The 19,408-nt window shown below is 38.1% G+C and overlaps 2 protein-coding genes across 2 annotated transcripts; both read left to right on the top strand.

The window, feature by feature from the left end:
- The first annotated feature begins 10 nt into the window (after positions 1–10).
- Positions 11–7,625, top strand: LOC588252 (proteasome subunit beta type-7). Its single transcript, XM_787945.5, has 7 exons — positions 11–128; positions 1,419–1,500; positions 2,211–2,308; positions 3,277–3,417; positions 3,864–4,038; positions 4,635–4,786; positions 5,451–7,625. The coding sequence occupies exons 1-7, from the start codon at positions 67–69 to the stop codon at positions 5,560–5,562; spliced, it is 822 nt and encodes a 273-aa protein (XP_793038.2). The 5' UTR covers positions 11–66; the 3' UTR covers positions 5,563–7,625.
- Positions 7,626–12,496: 4,871 nt separating this feature from the next.
- On the top strand, positions 12,497–16,483 carry LOC100893243. Its single transcript, XM_030998227.1, has 4 exons — positions 12,497–12,658; positions 13,723–13,828; positions 15,143–15,330; positions 15,802–16,483. The coding sequence occupies exons 2-4, from the start codon at positions 13,730–13,732 to the stop codon at positions 16,472–16,474; spliced, it is 960 nt and encodes a 319-aa protein (XP_030854087.1). The 5' UTR covers positions 12,497–12,658; positions 13,723–13,729; the 3' UTR covers positions 16,475–16,483.
- The last annotated feature ends 2,925 nt before the right edge of the window (positions 16,484–19,408 follow it).

Here is a 19,408-nt window from a genome sequence, read left to right as displayed (position 1 = left end):
AAATTTTGTTTCTCGAGCACGCCATCTACGTCATATGATTGCACATTCAATGAGACAGCATCAATCATGGCAGCTCCACTTCTTGTTGAACCACCAACCGGTGGATTTGTCTTCGAAAATGTCAAAAGGTAAGCTAATTTGTCAAGATTATTCGAAATGTTTAGTTTTATATACCTTTTAGAAATAATTATAATAATGTTATAACTTTGTTTTATTCCAGATTTTGAAGATATCTACGATTGTTTCCATGTATGTTGATTCTATGTAATTAAATAGTTCAGTCCCACAAATTGATGTGTGTGTATAATTTTGATGTAAAGGTTACCTTTACCTTTACCATTACCGCAAATACTGGAAGAATGCTGAGACAGCAGTCGAGCTTCCAGGTCTATCTTCTTGTACTCATAATTCTCATTATATGCAAGGGAGGCAGAGGGGCAAGAGGTTGCATCTTGACTGGACAATGTACCGTCCATGTACAATGTCCCAGGAGCAAAGAAATTGAAAAAATCAGTTCGAGTATTGAGAGATATGACACTGTTCCTTCCAGCAACGATCAAGCCTGGTTTTTCTTCCTCTCTCTTCTTCTTCTTCCATTGAGTACATTCCTCTTTGTAGAGTATAGTCGTACATGTTGTTTATTCTTCTTATTATTCTTCTCTTCTTCCTTTTCTTTTTCGTCTTCTCTTTTCTTCTTCGTCTTCTCTCTTCTTTCTTTCTTCTTTTTCTTACTTCTTCAGTAGACCTATAGAATCTGCGCGCTGGTCCGAGAATGAGGATCGTCTGCATAAATGATATCCTCTTAAATGCTGACTAACTGCGTTCTATGAAATAAGGATCGTCTTCATTTTCGAGGACATTTTTTTTTTATCGGCGCTCTACGGGTTTTGGGTTCCCGAACCATGCGCTGCCAATGCGAAAAACGGATTCCGCGTATGAAAATATCCCCAGTTTAATGTCTACTTTTATGAGTTGTCCGTCTTCCTGAGGATTTATTGCTCATAATGTGAAAGTCTCTGAACAAAGTCAATGTAAAATGCATCAAGAAAATCATTGCAAAATCTGTTTTTCACCAACACATGGATCGGAAATATGAAAAGTCTGAGAAAATGCAGAGGATCCTTAAGTTTGTGTACACATCTGTCCGCGTTTACAAAGACGATCCTCGTTTTTAAGGACAATCCTTATTCTCAGACCAGCGCCCCAACTGTTCTTCTTCTTCATCATCGTCATCCTTCTTCATCATCATCCTTGTCTTCTTCTTTTCCTCTCACGGCATCATACGGTGTCAAAGAGCAGCCATTTGAAACACTTCCAAGCCTAAATTGTACCCATGATGTTCCCCTTTTTAATATCTGTACTAAGTTCATGAGAGAAAATGTGAAATGTATTTTTATTTAATTTTTGTTTTAATGTAGAAATGCAATGCTGGCGAATAAAGGGATGAAGACTCCGACAGCTGTGAAAACAGGCACAACCATTGCTGGCCTTATCTACAAGGTATGAAGATAGGCCTAGATCTATACAAAATTAAATAAATATTTTAATAACACCCCCCCCCCCCCCCCCCCCCAAAAAAATAAAAATAAAATAAAATAAAATAAAAAATAAATAAATAAATAAATAAATAAATAAATAAATAAATAATAATAATAATTTCAGAGATCCATCCTGAATGAAAAAGAGGATTCAACCATCTACATTTTTCCTAAAAAATTCAAATTGTGTCTGATAATTAACTTTGCATATGATTTGACTGTCTTGATCACATGTTGTTTTGTACTGCTTTTTAGACTTTAGTTTGGCTGCAAAATATTGTTGCCATCCATTAAGACCACCATGATACGGTTTGCCTTGATTTTGTGTCTGAGATCCCTGTTCGTTTTTTTTTAATAATGAAGTACATGGATTGAAATATGAATAATTACCTAATTCTGCACAGACACACACACACAAAAGCTGATATAAGCAACTGAGCCCAAGTATTGTTGGGTTTATATCCATGAGAAATACACAACTAAATATTAATAATGGTCTGTTTCATTAAAGTATAAGTACAAGTAGGCCTATATAAGATTGAAAAAATTGAAATTGAAATTTCTTATTATTTTGTGTGAATCATTAGTTACTATTTTGTCATTCTTCCTTTTAGTCTTCCTATCTCAGATTGTTCAATCTCCAACATTTAATGATCTTTTTTCTTCATTTAGGATGGAGTCATCCTTGGTGCCGACACAAGAGCAACAGAGGGCACAATTGTTGCTGATAAAAATTGCACCAAGATCCATTTCATAGCTCCAAATATTTAGTAAGTCATCAGGCCCAGCCAACAATTCTCACTTTATTCACTTTGATATAACAGGTGCCATGTTTTGTGTAAAATGTGAACATATTTTGTCTAAATTCATTTCAGTGCTGTAGACATTTTATCCTGATAAACAATATCTTATTGTAAAAAGTTGTATTTTTTGGTAATCAAACTATTGCTGTACATCCTTCGTTTCCCCCATATGATTTGAAATATTGTATAAGATGTAGGTTTTAAAATGTGCTTCTGGAGAGTACTTCAGGGATTTGTTGTTTGAATGGTGTTCATCTGTAATATCTCAGTAATTTGTTATCCTCAAAATTTAGGAAAGATAAAGGGGAAATGGCTAGAATAGAGGAGTGAAGGTCCAGGGATGGAATAGTTTAGAACAGCTCCAGACCAACATGTTTGGGACAGCATAATTGTCAAAGTCGATTGATACAGCACCTAGAGGGACACTGTTACGAGGGGTCCAAACTAACTTTTTGCACAGAGCTCTAGATTGGAGATTCTGATTAAAAGTTTCTTAGTCTGTGTGCATCAGGATCCTGTTAAAAGTTTGGGGAAGTAGATGCATTTTGAACTTGACATCAGCATTATATAATTGTTATATTGTTTTAATTTTAATTGAGTGATTTAAAGATTTTGATTTTACCCCCGTCTCTCTCTTTTTCACTCCCCCCCCCCCCCCCCTCTCTCTCTCTTTTTCACTCTCCCCCTCTCTCTCTCTCTCTCTCTCTCTCACTCTCCCCCTTTCTCTTTCTCACTCTCCCCCCTCTCTCTCACTCTCCCCCTCTCTCTCTCTTTTTCGACCCCTTTCTCTCTCTCTTGTTCACCCCCCCCCCCCTCTATCTCCCTCCTTCTGTCTCCCCCTCTCCCCCCCCCTCTCTCTCTCTCTCTCTCTTTCACCCACCATCTCTCTCTCTCTCTCTCTCTCTCTCTCTCTCTCTCTCCTTGTATTTCAATAGTTGTTGTGGTGCTGGTACTGCAGCAGATACTGAGATGACAACGCAGATGATCTCGTCTAACCTTGAGCTTCACCGCCTATCCACAGGACGGGAAGGACGTGTGGTCACGGCAAACCGCATGCTCAAACAATTCTTGTTCAGGTAAAGGGATAACCTAATTTCTGTTACAAGTGACCCCAACCCCGCCTTTCACCTCTAAATTAATGTTTGTCAACTCAACTTGGCACTTGTGGTCAATGCACGCCTTTTACTATCCTGTCCATGGTCTAGCATAGATTATTAATGAGATAGTGAGGGATTAGAGAAGGCTTGTTTTTCTTCTTACGTATCAAGTGAACACATTTTGTAGTGACTGAAAAAACTTGTTCACCTTTAATAGTGACTATACTAGTAAAATAACACACTTGACCAAACTTATGCTGACTACTTATTACTTACTGTAATAATATGTTTCATATAATGCTGGTCGGCAAAAGAGTAATTACAAGAAGGTACCATTGACACATATAATATTTAAGTGCATTGTAATGCATTGGTAAAGCTTGATGAAAACAGATGTATTTTCCTGCTGTCTTATGAACCTCCAGGTACCAAGGACATATAGGAGCAGCCCTGGTGCTGGGAGGCGTGGATTCTGCAGGTCCCCATCTCTACAGTATCTACCCCCACGGCTCCACCAACAAGCTGCCCTTCTGCACCATGGGGTCGGGTTCATTGGCTGCGATGTCCGTCTTTGAGGATAGATTCAGACCAGATATGGAGGTAAGTACGGAGAGCCAGTAACAATGATGAAAATAATATTAGCTACATTTATATTGCATGCATGCCCATCCCTAAGGATGCTTAATGCGCCCACGATGTACTAATATTACCCTGGTTTTAGCTTCGCTGCTCTAGGATAAAGGTATATACCAGTTTTGGAAACGCCCCCCCCCCCCTCTCAAAAAATGAAATGGTAGCTCTTATTACCAATCATGTGAAAGAATATGTTTTGACTAATATATGACGATACAAATTTTGCCGGGAAACCGCCTACTAATTGATAGAAATCGCGAATGCACTTAAATATTGAATATTTGGGCATATATTTCTGCTTTTTAGTGAATTTAGGTTAGATGTATTGCCATCTAAACCTCTGAAGGCAATATTTAAACAATATTAAATGGATATTTTGCAACCAAAACCCTTGAACCGCAATTTTATCACTACCGGTCTTTACCTTTAAGGTGCTGAAAGGGATAACTTTTTACCAGAAAACCGTTTTTTACGTCTAGCTGCACAGATATTCTAAATCCAGCCACAATAGCAATGGCATCCTGAATGAGTAGTAGTGACCCCTGTTTGCTTTATGTTTACAGGAAGAGGAAGCCAAACAGCTTGTTCGTGATGGTATAGCTGCAGGTATCTTCAACGACCTGGGGTCAGGCACCAACATTGACCTCTGTGTTATCAAGAAGGGCAAGGTGGACTTCCTGCGACCTTACGATGTGGCTAACAAGAAGGGGGTCAGGTAGGTCACATTTCCAATTGATTCCCTCGTAGCTGTGCGATGAAATATACACATATATTGCCTCATCTATCGGTGCAGTGGGAAACATCTCCTAATGTATTGCTTCTTCCAGGTAATCCCCCCATTTCCCATTGACAAAATTGATAACGACCACGACGAATGTAGACTTATTTTTTGTGTCGTCTAACATCCATAACCTTTGGGAGGTCCCTGTAATGCGCCGTAAAACAAAGAGCGTTCAACAATATAATAATAATAATATTATTGGATATTTATATAGCGCACATATTCACCCTGCAAGGTGCTTAAAGCGCTCCAATATTACCCCAGCTCTGCTAGGCTACCAATTTCGGTGCTCACAGCATTCAAGGAATTCCTTGCTACCGGTCCCCATTTACTTCACCTGGGTGGAGTGTGGCAAATGTAGATCAATGTCTTGCCAAAGGACATTAGTGCCGCAGCGGGATTCGAACCGCGGACCATATGACCTTGTATCCACTCGCCCACGACACCTCTACAATGGATACATGCAGTAACAATTAATGTCATGATTACAACATTCATCGATGAAAGTTAAGCCATGGTATTCTTTTCATTCTTTTTCTTTGAATGTCAAATCAGGGACACATCCAAATGACCAAGTTTTATTTCTGTTACTTTTCAGACAAGGGGATTACACCTACAAGAGAGGCACTACAGGAGTCTTGAAGAAGACCGTCACCCCCCTCAAGCTGGATGTTACCGAGACCAGGGTGGAATCCATGGATACTTCATGATTGAGTTCTTTTTTGAAGCAATAGGTGTGTTCACACTGTTAGAAAGTTTTGGAAATTTGATTCTTGGATCATTTTATTCCTGTAGTTTTTGCCAGTTCAACAGCAAATTTTTATGACAATTTACTAAGTAAACTGCTGAAGTTTAATTCCATTGAAAAGGGTGAAATTTGATTCCCCTTGTGCCAGTCTGATTGCCTAATTTACAGAAGACATACTCACTAAACTCTCCATGACTATTTCCTCTGAAACGCAAGGAAAATTGCGTGTAGGATGTTGATTCAAATGTGAATGCAAACTTTCAGAAATTTGTCACCTGATTGTGACCACTTCTAGTTGGGTACGGCCATAACTAATCAATATGCATGGTTCATGTATATTTGGCATGGGCGGTAGGGATAGAAAAACCCTTAATTTTTTGTAATGGGATATTTATTCTGCGACATTAAATGTGAATGCACTTCAGCAGAGTTTAGAAACTACAAGAATTTACAAACAATCAAATTTCCTGGATTATCTACAGTGTGACTGCACCTTATCTGTATATTCTTCATTGTTGTAAGTTAGTGTTTTTTTCATGATGGTAGACATGCCGTAAACTGTTAAATATGCATACCACAGGCTATAGGAAGAGATCTGTGTGTTGGTAACAAATCTGAGGGAATAAGATTCCCTAATTTAAAAAGCAAAGTCCACCAATTCACCAAGTTGATTTGATATACATGTATATGCAGAGAGAAAGAGATGGTTAAAAGATAATGTATGATTAAACAAATCTGATGACAAATGAAAAGTTTTTGAAGATCCCCATACTAATCAGCAATTACTGTTCCTTTTTTATAGCAACTATCCATACGTTTGGTAAGAACATTTTGAATGTCTTAGTTCTGTATTTTTGCCGAAGGAGTATATTTGCTGAATACAAGATAACCGACATGAATGTTTTTATTGAAATGTTGTGGCATAGGTTTGGAGAAAAAAAACTCTTCATCTAAGCACAATGGAAACTGAATATTGTTTAGAGAGCAGCTCGGAAAGGAAATCACTTTAATTGGTTTGTGATTTTCAAATCTCAATAATTTGATATCTGTTGTATTTTTTTTCAGTCACATTTCACTTCACCACTTCTCTCATTCTCTGATTGTAAATATCATGGAGCAACTTGCATTTCACCTAAAACAGGAATAGCTGTATAGTCATGATGATATCAATATCTGGATGATGTACAAAAAAGGATCAATAAGCTACCATTTTGTAAGAATTGTTTGCTCAATGAACCTTGTGCGTCTAACTGTCAGTGAGTGAAGGGCCCCGTTTCATAAAACTTGTTATCAATAACACATGCTAAATTTCATTGACAAATTTACCTTCAGCCAATCAAATGTCAGGATTTCAGTAGCTTATAATAATTATTATAACTCATTATTGATAACAAGTTTTTAATGAAACAGGACCGAGGGATCTTATGTATGCCCAAATTGCCCAACATTCAAGGGAATTTATCTTCAAGCAGAAAGCTACACTTATCTTATCATTTCATATGTGAAAGATATGTCAATGCTTATTTAGTCCAAAATAGTAACAAAAAATAATGTACATGTATGTGTTTTGTTATTTATATGTTACGTTGAGTTATAAGCATTCCTATTCAGTCGATAATATTTTAATGAACTGATAGATGTTTTGGAATAGATTTTTTCCCATAAGATAAGAGATATATAAATTTTATCAATACAGTCGCACTCCTTCATTTCTCCATAATTGAATTGGCACAAAACTGAACACAACCATGTGTCGACCAAGAAAGTGTTAGGGTGAAAAATGATCAATTTGTCCTAGATTTATTATTAAAATTTGTGACTGTGTGACTCTGTGTAAATCATTTGTAATGGTAATCCCTCTACGACATCACATCGTCCTACTAATGTCCTTTGGCAAGACAGTTATCAACATTTGCCACTCTCCACCCAGGTGTTGATATTTCACATCTTTTTCTAGATATCTCACACGTGTATTCCTGGAAGTTTAATGAATAAAATTCATGTCAAATTAAATGAAGACCGTTACTCTTTTGTTTTATGTGTACCTCATTTCATGTGCCGTGTCAAATGCATTTAGTTATTTTTTCACTCACCAAATAGTATTATGTACGTGTTATCGGAATCTGATATACTGATGTCGCTATGGCTTTCTTTCCCCCAAGTTCTCAGAAACGTGAATGTATGTGCATGAAACTTTTGTAAGTGGTTATGATAAGTGGAAGTTTTATGCCGTGAAATAAATGAATTTATAACACTAGATTCTTTGTATTTTGCCATGTCGCAAAACATTTTGTTTTACAGTACATTGGATACATCATTTATTTTTCTTCCATCCACCCCTCCAGTTCAAAAACCTTCAATGGATATTTTATTTCTCACAGTAATACTTATTTGATTTGAATTGTTCATTTTCATGTTCATTAATTCCATATACATCAACATACCGGTAATTATTTAAATTTACAATCTTATTACTTATGATGTATGAAAATGACATGGAATATACAGAAAATTGGTCATAAAGCTTGAAGTGACATCCTTTCGATATGATGCGATGCATAAAAATGAGGTTAGGAAGAAATACAGATGAAAAAGAGCATGGGAAGAGAAGGGACAGAGGAGCAGGGTGGAAGAGAAAGTTACGTTTATGATAGTATCGGAAGGAATAGATATATCAAGTCTTTTGGTAGCTACTATTTATGGCAATAGGGACATTCTATTTTTCAATTATGACCAAAAATTTTTATTGACAGTAGAAGTTATCAATAATTATGAAAGAGATTGGTAATTAAAGAAGGCAATATTTCCTCCGTGTTAGGGAATAGCTATAGGGCTTTGTGATGACCGATTTTCATTTCAAATGCCGGATACTAATATGAAGTTAAAGGTAAAGACCAGTTATGGTCATGCGATTGCATTGTGAAAGAAACGTTGTGGAATCGATCAGAAAAGGCATCTAGCATCTGCAAGGTTCTGGAATCTTCAAAATGATAAGAAATTTGGCCCATTCTTCGTAAAGTTACAAGCACTATACACAGAAAGATGTATATGGGACTACCTTATATCTCTCACAGACCATGAGAGAAACAAATTTACCAAATATATGAATTAGTAGGCGGTTTCCCGGCAAATATTTTATCATCATGTATTAGTCAAAACATATTCTTTCACATGATTGGTAATGAGAGCTTCCATTTCATTTTTTGAAATTGGGGCGTTTCCAATACTGGTCTTTACCTTTAACAAGAGTAGGGTTGGTTAGATGAATCCATTTTTGGAGGTCAAAATCAGAGATCCTAGTTTTAAATATATAGGATCTCTGTGGTAAAAATGTATACCGCCATCTACTGCGAAGAATGTACATCATTCCAAACTAATAGTTCTACGAAAGAGTTTAGCGAAACTCGTCTCTGACACCAACTATTAAGATAGAGTCAACTACTAAATGCCCAGAGGAAAGGGAGAAAAGGAAAAAGACAAAATGAAAACGTAAAAAGATGGAACCAGAGGAAATAGAATGAAAAGGGGAAAAAATACAAAGAAAAGGGAGAGTGGGGGGGGGGGGGGGGGGGGGGGGGGGGGGTGGGGGGGGGGGGGGGAGGGAGGGTGTGGATGCATATGCAGCGTTTATTTATAGATTTTTTTATCTTTGGAAACGAAGGGGAAAAGTAGATATAACACACCTTAACTGCTGGGAGGCAACCGGGAGTACTGTGCTCCATGCAGCGCATTATACCACTTTCGTAATGTAAACATATACTTTATTAAAGGGAAAGTCCACCCTGATATTAAGTTGGTCGTAATAGAAGCAAAAAAATGAGAGGAACAGGTCAGTGAAAGTTTTAGGGAAAACGGATAAATATATAAGTTAATGATATTTATGGTGGGATCAATCAAACACAAATTGACAACACTGTGACGTATCTTGCGAGGTCTCCTCCCATTTCCTCTGTAGTTAAAAGAATACAAAAATGTATATATATATATATTCCCCAAGAAATTATTCAGTAATGCATGCACCCTAAATATAATTTTTGCAGATATTTTTTGTATACAACCCATTTATGAAAGAAATCTATTACGTCATCAATAACTCAGAAATTGAAAGTTTATGACATTTGTTGTACATAGCAAACTGGAGAGGACCCTGCTGGATACGTCGTAGTATTGCCGATTTGTGTTTTACTGAAGATACCTTTAAAAAATCATTACTTCCCTATTTTAATCGGGTTTTAAAGGCCAAAAAAAAAAAAAAAAAACGTGTTTCTCGTTTGGACTTAAAAAAAGAGGAGGCAGGGCATTATTATTGACTATTTTGCTTCTTTTTTTTTTGCATTTTTTCCCAAGATGGCTTCCATGCTAATTATAGCGGGCCAAGCCTATCTATTCACAGATAATGTGCTATGTTAGTATACTGATGCAATGTATGACCAAAAGAAAAATGATTTGTATCACTTTAAAAGATTTTTAAACAAATTGAATAACACAGGCTTTTTTTTTGGTGTGTGTGTGTCGCTTTTTTTCTTCTGAATAGTAAATAGTAAAAACTAAAAAAAAATGGAGACGGCGGCCAAAAAGGAGGCGGGCGGGGACGAGAAACATTTCATTTTTGTTATTTGGCCTAAGACTTCTGGTACAAATAATTGTATTTCAAGACTTGAGAAATAAATTAATGCATTACCTGTTGTCCTGTTATTATATGGAAAGGCACGAGGTTTGTTTGTCCAACCTAGCAACAACTAGTACATGCAGTTTGCCTTCTGACTATTAACTGAGATACAATGATATATATAACAGGTGATCGAATATAATTATATATATATATATATATATATATATATATATATATATATATATATATATATATAATATATATATAGGTAAAGGCCTAGGCAGAAAATTCACATACATCATTTTGAAAATGGTATTTTCTTAGACGAAGCACCTCACCCCCCCCCCCCCCCAATCTATCTTCAGAAACCCGGATCAGACGCTCACCCTATTTTCAGGTACAATGATTTTGCGTTTTCACAATACGCAGGTGAAGCCTCGATCGTGGAGGCTTAGTCTGAACGTTTCAAAGGGCTTGTGAACAAAGGCTATTCATGAAGCAACCCCGTCATTTTAGAAATTATTCTTCTAAAATATGCTGAGTGTATTGTGACATCAATATTTGTAAAGATTTGCATTTTGATGTCATTTGCTTACCGCAAATTTCTCTATGATTAGGGTGTCTAAAAAAAAGAAGGAAACACAAGTTTTCATGCAACTTGATCAATAACTCAAATACAGGTTTGGTTAAAATGACTATATATAATAGACAATTTTCGTAAAGTAACAACATTTAATGTACAAATGCCTTGTTACAAATGATTTCATGCACCCGTCACGAAAAATTGTATTTCAATAGTCGGAATGCGATTTGTATTGATATCGTGTTGAACATTAGTTATGAGTGTATGGCAAGCAATCATGTTTATCCTACCCATATTAATGTGTGCAATTCGCATTCAGGCTGACTAGTATTGAAATAAAATTATTCATAGCAGGTGAATGGAATGATTTGTAGCGTGGTACTTAACAAAGATGTATGTATTAAATTTGATTACATTGCGAAAATGTTCAATTGAACAGCCTTTTATCAAACATTCTTATTAGACCAAAAACATGATCAACAAAATTAACCTCGAATGATGGTTGATTATGGTCTTTAGAAAACAGGAAACGACTAGGAATAATTGTATTTCCCAAATTTTCAAAATCTCATGAGCATAGAAACCCCATTTTCTCTCTAATGTGACACCATTATCAAAATAGAATTATTGAGCGTTATGTAATTGGGAACTGTGTCCTAATTTCTTAATGTGAAGTGTAGCCTACATACATAACTAGTACATTTCTTGCTTTAAAGAATTAATGTTCCATACCAATAATAAATTACCTGCGTAATTATTCGTGGACGTGGTCTTTCCCTCATGATATTATAACAAAAGACCCAAAAAATTGTGAAATGCATCTTTTAAACAACATAATTCCGAACCATATTTTATTAAGATCGTAGCATATTCTGCCTATGCATCCCGAACAGCGCCAATGAATAAGAGAAATTCTATTTTTCATTGAAATGTACATGCTGTATGCTGCCTAATGTACAATATGGACATGGAGTATTCCTAAAAAAAAGTCGATTCTTTATATTGATTCTTTCATGCACGATATAGCTACAGTTTATAAGACCATATTGCAGTAAAACTGTACCTATTACTTGTGAGGAAATACAGTTATGAAGATCGTAGTTTTACCATTTTATACGAGAAAGAGAGAGATGTGTAAACATGATGAGAGAGAGGGAGAGAGAGAGAGAGAGAGTGAGAGAGGGGGGAAGAGGGCGGAGGGAGAGAGAGAGAGGGAAAGAGAGAGAGAGAGAAAGAGAGAGAGAGAGCGCGCGAGAGAGGGGAAGAGGGAGAGAGAGAGAGAGAGAGAGAGATAGAGAGAGGGAGAGAGAGAGAGAGAGAGAGGGGGAACTTCTACTTCTACTTCTATGGTGATACTCATTACTCACTCATGCCTGATTCAGCATCTAGATGAGGGTAACGCATATAGAGTTGTTATACAGCTCTTTGCGGTACAGTTCCTGAAAAGGGAACTACATTGTTTCAAAAGCCACCTTGAACTGCTCCAAAGAAATACAGTTCAACGATGATTTGAGGTAGCTCGTCCCTAACAAAGAAATGGATGAAATCAATAATACAAAATAGATACTGAGTATGAATCAGGGAACACACTGAAAGTTTCGTCTCCTACATGCTGCCATTTGGACAAAACCGTCCAAATGAGAGGTAGAGAGAGAGAGAGAGAGAGAGAGAGAGAGGGGAGGATGGGCGGGGCATGGGGGAGTGGTGTAGCGGCCCAGCGGGGTGAAGGTTACCTCCACTGACTACTAGTAGTTGCAAGTTGCAGGTCGATACGAGCTCGTTGTGTTACATGTAGCGTGTATTATAAGGAGTTCGAAGTTAGAAACTTGGCCATATACGTAGCCAGCACTACAGGCAAAAGGAGTAAGTCTACCTTACATTCATTTCTTACAGTTACAGAGTTCTTTTCTGCAAAATAATACTATTTTGAGATATGGTTGAAGTGAGATGATGAGACGAGGTATGGGTCTTTTAGCTTTTGCCAGAGAAAGTACATATTATAGTAGGTTGTCGTTGCTTGTTGTATATACTCTCTCGCTTCCACGTTCTTCCGTTCGCGTTCTGCCGACTATTACTCTGCCTCCGCCTTCATGATCCTGAGGTTTCTTGCACTCTATAAGGTTTATTGCACTGTTTTGTTTGCTAATTAAATCATTATATACTTGTGCGAATCATTACAATTTTAAATAATCATAAGAATATGATGAAATGTGGTTCAACTTGTAAACAATACAGTATTAATGTAATGTCTATCCTTTGCTGCTAATAATGTTCGTGTAAGGAGTATATAAAGCAACGGTAGGTATATCAACGTATACTCGCGCTATATATCCCATATACATTTTCATTTGCTGCATTGTGTGAAATCGTACGTTGCATATGGGCCGGGTCGGGAGTTCATTTCCTCATATATCAAAGGAATTCATTTTGGACTTTGTTCAGGCAGGGAGAAAATGGGCCTTTGAAATGCATGACGACGTCAATTTACAGAAGCAGTGAGTAAATATTGCGTCCCGCGCAGAACGCAACAAAATTCCCAGGCTGGTTCCCGGGCTTTATCTTTTCAGGCTGAAGGAGAATCATTATCGCATCGTATATTAATTGTTATGATAATATTATATGATTTCAGTGATGTACACATCCATGCAATCATTATTGTAACAGTAACGATCCATCTGTTACACTAAGTAATAAACGATGTGTGTCAACATTTTGACTGACAGTTCGGAATGGAGTGTTTTTAGCCAGATTGTGGCGATAAAAGTGTGTAATTCACTGAACAAATTAGGCTTTTTCGATCGCTTTTTACGGAACTGATTTTATGAATCCACAAACTTTCTACATCCAAACGTGCTACATTAATGTCCAAGGTCGGCAGAGAAGTCGGATAATGGTCAGTGGTCTAATAATGTTCCGTTTTTTTTTAGTTCGAAGATGACCGACGAGAAGCCATTCCGTGTAATCATCTGGGCTGTACCTCGCTCAATCTCAACATGTGTTCTGAAATGCCTCGGTTTCCAGCCAAATACACAGGTAAACATGAGTGAAACAATTGTTCCTTTATGCCCCGGTGACACTTGCCCGCATTTTGGTTTGCGCATAGTTTGCGCATAGACACATACTCTTGCGTGCCAATGCGGGAAGTATTCGTGGTAGCTTGCGGGAGGATGCGGGCGGATGCGGGCCGTGCGTGAAATGCGTGCCTGACAGAATTTTCAAAATGTTCAAAATTTTAGCACGACAATTTTGTTTGGCAACGTTCGGAACATTTCATGAACTATGCGCCTATGCGCTGCCTATAGTCGTGCCAGTGAGCGCCGTTGCGTGTCCGATGGCCTAGTGGCACGGGGTGGCACTCATGTTCACGACTAGTTAACGACTAATTTGCGCACAATTTGCGTATTTGCTGCGCATACTTCCCGCGCAGTTTTCGCATGCCATGCGCATAGTCTACGAATGCGTGTCCAGGTGGTTACACATTGCGTAAACTATTCGTAAAGTAGACGTGACCCTGCGTGCCACTAATTGGCACGCATTGGCACGCCACAGAGCGGGGCAGTGCGGGACCAAAATGCGGGCAAGTGTCAACGAGGCATTTGCCTCCTTTATCATCAGCAACACCACCAACATCAACAATTCACCATCATCATCATCACCATTGTCCCATCATCATCACCATGACCATCATGACCGTCGTCGCAATCACAATCACCATCATCATCATCACCACCCCTATCACATTCGTCATCATCATCATAATTACCATCATCACTAGCACCATCTCCATCACCACCACCACCATACTCATTATGAAAAATTTCCTCCTATTCATCCTCCGCCTCCTCAAATCATTACCACCACCATCATAATCATCACAATCCTCTTCTTCATCCTCATTTCCTCATATCGTACTAGTCATCATCATAACCACCATCATCACTAGCACCATCTCCATCACCAACACCACCATACTCATTACGAACATTTTCATCCTATTCATCTTCCACATCATATCATTACCACCATCATGTTCGTCATCATTACAATCATCACCGTCATTACAACCATCATCGCAATCCTCTTCTTCCTCCTCATTTCCTCGTATCGTACTATAGTCATCATCCTCCTCATCATCACATATAATTACAATCATTACATAATTACAATCATTACATCTTCTACCACTACCACCACCACCACCACCACCACCACCATCATTATTCATTATCAATCATTGGATCCTCTTCTCATTCTCATAAGTTCCTTCTTTCTCTCTCCCTCTCTCTATCTCTCCTTCCCCCGATCTCTCTTATTTTTGTCTTCTCTCTCTCTCTCTCTCTCCTACAGGCTTGGTTCGAGCCATACTGCCTCGCATTCTTTACCGATATCACCTGCAAGAAGATGGGCGTCTCTCTGCCTCGCTATATCAAAGATTTCAACCCGGAAGCTTTCGCTGGCGGCATGGCGTCCGCAGTAAAAGGAACTAAAATGGAGAACGCGTACTCTCCTGGCGAAATCGATTTGTCCCTCATTTTGTGAGTGCATTTTTTCTTCTTCAATTATCAAGTTTAACAGTCTTTTGCAGGCAATGACGTATGATTTTGATACAAGGGCATCCCTAGGCCCTTAGACCATTTTGAAGATCGCAGAACTCGTATATATTATATCAATGAATAAATAACAATAGAAAAGGCCTCAACTTATCAATACTTTTCCGATAGGGTACAAAATATGAACTACCTGCAATACTGGACTTGCCGATAGAAAGCCTGTTAGCATTGAAGTACGATCCTTTTAAAGTTTTTTCACTGAAGACATGATATTAATAGTAGGCCTACTTCTCGCAGAGGAAAAAGGAAACCAAGAAGTCACCTTTAACCAGTAAGTTGAAGGCAACCATATAATGTTTTAAGTACAAGGTTCAACTTGTCTTTGTTTTTTTTCTTCTTCTCAGGCATAGTTCTATTGGAAGTAGTTACATTCTTACGGAATTGGTTTTATTTCAGACGAGACGGTGTTCGGGACCAACTAGATTCTTTACCAGCCGGTAAGTCTCACATCATCAAGGACATGGCATACTCTGTCACGGGCTTCTATGACATGTTACCCAGCAAGGAGTCTAACTTCAAACATGTCTTCCTCATCCGCAAACCCGAATGCATGTTTCCATCATGGCGCCGGTTGCTCATGATCCAGCTAAAGATCATGGGAATGGAGGCGGGAAAACCTATCGAGGACGCTACGTTCGACATGACCACCGACGTCCCGTTCATGATGCCTGGATACATGTACAAGTGTCAATTCGACCTGTGGAAACACGTCCGCGAGAACATCGATCCCAACCCGGTGATTATCGACGCGGACGAGTTGGCCATGCACCCTGCCGAGCTGCTACCGAAGCTGTGCGAGGTATCAGGCATGCCCTTTGACCCCAGTCTCCTGGAATGGGACGAATCTCCCGACTGCTGCGGAGAGTGGCGCTCTCTTTTCCCCCTCAAGAAGAAAGACGGGACTCTGAATGGGCAGCAACATGAGATGGCCCTTCACAGCACATGTTTCAAAGCTCCCAGACCTCCGGTACCACGTGATGAAATGACCCCTGACATGATTAAATGCGTAGATGCAACCAAGGATTATTATGCCGAAATGGCTTCCCATCGAATCAAACCAAACCCCTAATCGACATAATATGACGTAAGCTTGTACTATTAGGCCTGTATTCTAATAAAATGTTAACCTGACGCTGCCCTTTAGTTCTTAATTGGGTTAAAAAAATTAGGGATTCCGAAATTAGTGTTAGGTCTAACTTTCCCTTTTGTTAAACGCGATCTAAGGGATTTAAGATCTGAGGTCGAGTCGAATTAAGTAGAATATAAGCCAGTTTCTCTAATCGAAACTTATTTGCGATTGATATCAATCAACTATGTACATAATGATAGGTTATAGGGGACTGCAAACTTGTGATTGACTATAGGATGTGCGATTATGAGACGGGGCCCAGAAAGTCTGTATAGAAGTAGTAGTTATTGAGCAGTTGCTCATAGAAATATTCCGCATGAATTAGAGTTGATTTGACCGGTCTAACACCATGACTTTCAAGAAAATAACTTTGGGTGATATCCATAGCCTTGTTTATATTACCTATTATCCGAACATGATTCTAGATAAATACAATGGTTTCCCTCATTGATTTCGTGAAAGTCTTTGTTAATTTAAAGTTAATCTGACTTTTCATACTTCGTTTTAATTTCGTTGAGCTAAAATCATATCGCTCAGTTTTTAAATATAATATGTGCAACTAAAAACAAATTGAAATATTAAATGTACCAAGTAGAGGTGTCGTGGTCGAGTGGATACGTCACGGGACTATCGTCCACAAGGTCCGCGGTTCGAGTCCCGCCGCGGCTCCAATGTCCTTTGGCAAGACATTAATCTACATTTGCCACAGGTGATGTAAAGTGGGTGCCTGCATATGGCAGGAATGTAATTCCTTGACATTCTGTAGCGCCTTATCATGGCAGGTCAGTTACAGCCAGGGTAATACTATGATACGTTGTGTTAAGCGCAGTAGAGTGTAGTAATAACAGTTGCGTTATATAAATTGACCCATTATTATATATTCGTAAAGGAATTCGTTTGCTTCTTTAATTTGCAAGATATTGTATTTTCTAAAATCCCCATAATTGATAGCAAGAGTATTAACCTACTTATATACTTTTCCAAGGTTATATTCTTGAATCTTTAATTTGCAAGATATTGTACAATATTTTTGTTTTATCCCAATTTATGGAATTATTTTAAAAAATAATTTGAAAATAATAGATCTAGATAATAGTATACACTCTCAAACTTTATTGAATAATAATTTGACAATGTGTGTTTTGCGTGACTGCTAAAGCATGTGTATGCTACTATTTTATTATCAACTTGGAAACCTACGCCCTTAAGTCATAAATGACAGTAATGAGGATTAATGCCCCTCAAAAGGGCACTAATACAGCACATCGACACGGTTTTGATCCTGGGGCCTCACAGTTGCGATGCCATTGCTTTGTCACTGAACCATGACTGTACGCAGCGGGGGCTAGGGTAGGGGGCAGTTTCCATAAATAAAAAAAAAAGAAAAGAAAATGCAAAACATTTTCAATAATTTATTGCATTTTACTTTGGTTCCCAACATAAAACAATCCTATGTGTTCCCATGCCTTGAGCCATAATGCATGGCCGTCCAGAGGATTTGTTTATGTTAGGGACCGGGGTAAAATGCAATAAATTATTGAAAATTTATTGCATTTTATGTTTTTTATTTTATTTATGGAAACTGCCCCCTTCCCTATAGCCCCCGCTGCGTACAGTCATGGTTCAGTGACAAAGCAATGATCTCGTAACTGTGAGGCCCCAGGATCAAAACCGTGTCGATGTGCTATATTAGTGCCCTTTTTGGGCATTAATCATCATTGCTGTCATTTATGACTTAAGGGCGTAGGTCACCTAGTTGATAAGAATAGTAGCATACACATGCTTTAGCAGTCACGCAAAACACACATTGTCAAATTATTAAAGACTTTGAGGGGTTATTTGAGGATGATTTCGCTTTTGTGGTAGAATTCTGCTAAAAAGTAGTGGAATCCACTCTCCGATGTGTAATTCAAACCTTACAAATTCAAATCGTGATTTTGTTGCCCTTAAAAACAAAACATAATATACATGATGTACATGTAGGCCTATGTACGTTCTTTTTCTTCTTGTTTTCAAACCGCGATCATCCCAAAAAATTCACCCCCTTTTCCGCGAATTTATCATTTTCATACGTAGGCCTACGTTCAGTCAATAATAATAATAATACTAATAGGCATTTCTATAGCACCATCTATCTAGAAATTCTATTCCGAGGCGAATTTTATTATTACCCCGGTTTTAGCCTAGCTGCCATCACAGCGCTCTAGCATTTCAAGGAATTAATTCCTGCCAGGTACCCATTTACATCACCTGGGTTGAGTGTAAAAGAAGTGTCAACAACGCTAGTGGACGTACCAGAATGAAAGTTAATAATTGATCTAAAAAGCAGTTAACTGTTTCACTCCTCTCCATATACCAAGAAAGAACACGACCGGATTACAATATATGACGTACTGTACTATAACTTAAGCGTACTGTTTAAGCAAAACAATAATTTGACCTACCTGTCTACATTTGTGTGTGTGTAAGATAACAGTACAGAGACTAAGCCTTGATTTTTTTAATGTTTTATAACCAAATGCAATTTCATTGACACATGTAAATTGAGTCTATTTTTTAATACAAACTTATGAATTTTAGAAAATGGACAATTGTCATAATCTCGAACTAACTTTAAAAGTGATAGTTTGAATAGTTGAATGTACGTTGAATATAGTTCACAATAACTGCACATAGGTGTCCCTATATGCTATATATTCATTTTACTTGACAAACGTCTTTCCATTTTCGAGCCGTTCGTCTGGGCAATTTCGGAGGAAAGGTCAATTACAAATTAGAAATACCCATAAACATAATTGCAGCAAGTTATCATCAAAGCTATTTCAGTTTTTTTCAGAGGGGGGGGGGGGGGGGGGGGGGGGGGGGGGGGGGGGG

Source organism: Strongylocentrotus purpuratus, unplaced genomic scaffold (genome assembly GCF_000002235.5).
Source record: "Strongylocentrotus purpuratus isolate Spur 01 unplaced genomic scaffold, Spur_5.0 spur5_scaffold_4, whole genome shotgun sequence".
NCBI lineage: Eukaryota > Metazoa > Echinodermata > Echinoidea > Camarodonta > Strongylocentrotidae > Strongylocentrotus > Strongylocentrotus purpuratus.
This window is presented reverse-complemented; position numbering and strand designations above follow the sequence as displayed.

Bases quoted from the DNA above. Each gene is read 5' to 3' on its own strand.
- LOC588252 (XM_787945.5), top strand. From the start codon at position 67: ATGGCAGCTCCACTTCTTGTTGAACCACCAACCGGTGGATTTGTCTTC. The intron at 2,309-3,276 runs GTAAGTCATCAG...GTATTTCAATAG, and splicing joins TTCATAGCTCCAAATATTTA to TTGTTGTGGTGCTGGTACTG. The intron at 4,039-4,634 runs GTAAGTACGGAG...TTATGTTTACAG, and splicing joins GATTCAGACCAGATATGGAG to GAAGAGGAAGCCAAACAGCT.
- LOC100893243 (XM_030998227.1), top strand. From the start codon at position 13,730: ATGACCGACGAGAAGCCATTCCGTGTAATCATCTGGGCTGTACCTCGC. The intron at 13,829-15,142 runs GTAAACATGAGT...TCTCTCCTACAG, and splicing joins GTTTCCAGCCAAATACACAG to GCTTGGTTCGAGCCATACTG. The intron at 15,331-15,801 runs GTGAGTGCATTT...GTTTTATTTCAG, and splicing joins ATCGATTTGTCCCTCATTTT to ACGAGACGGTGTTCGGGACC.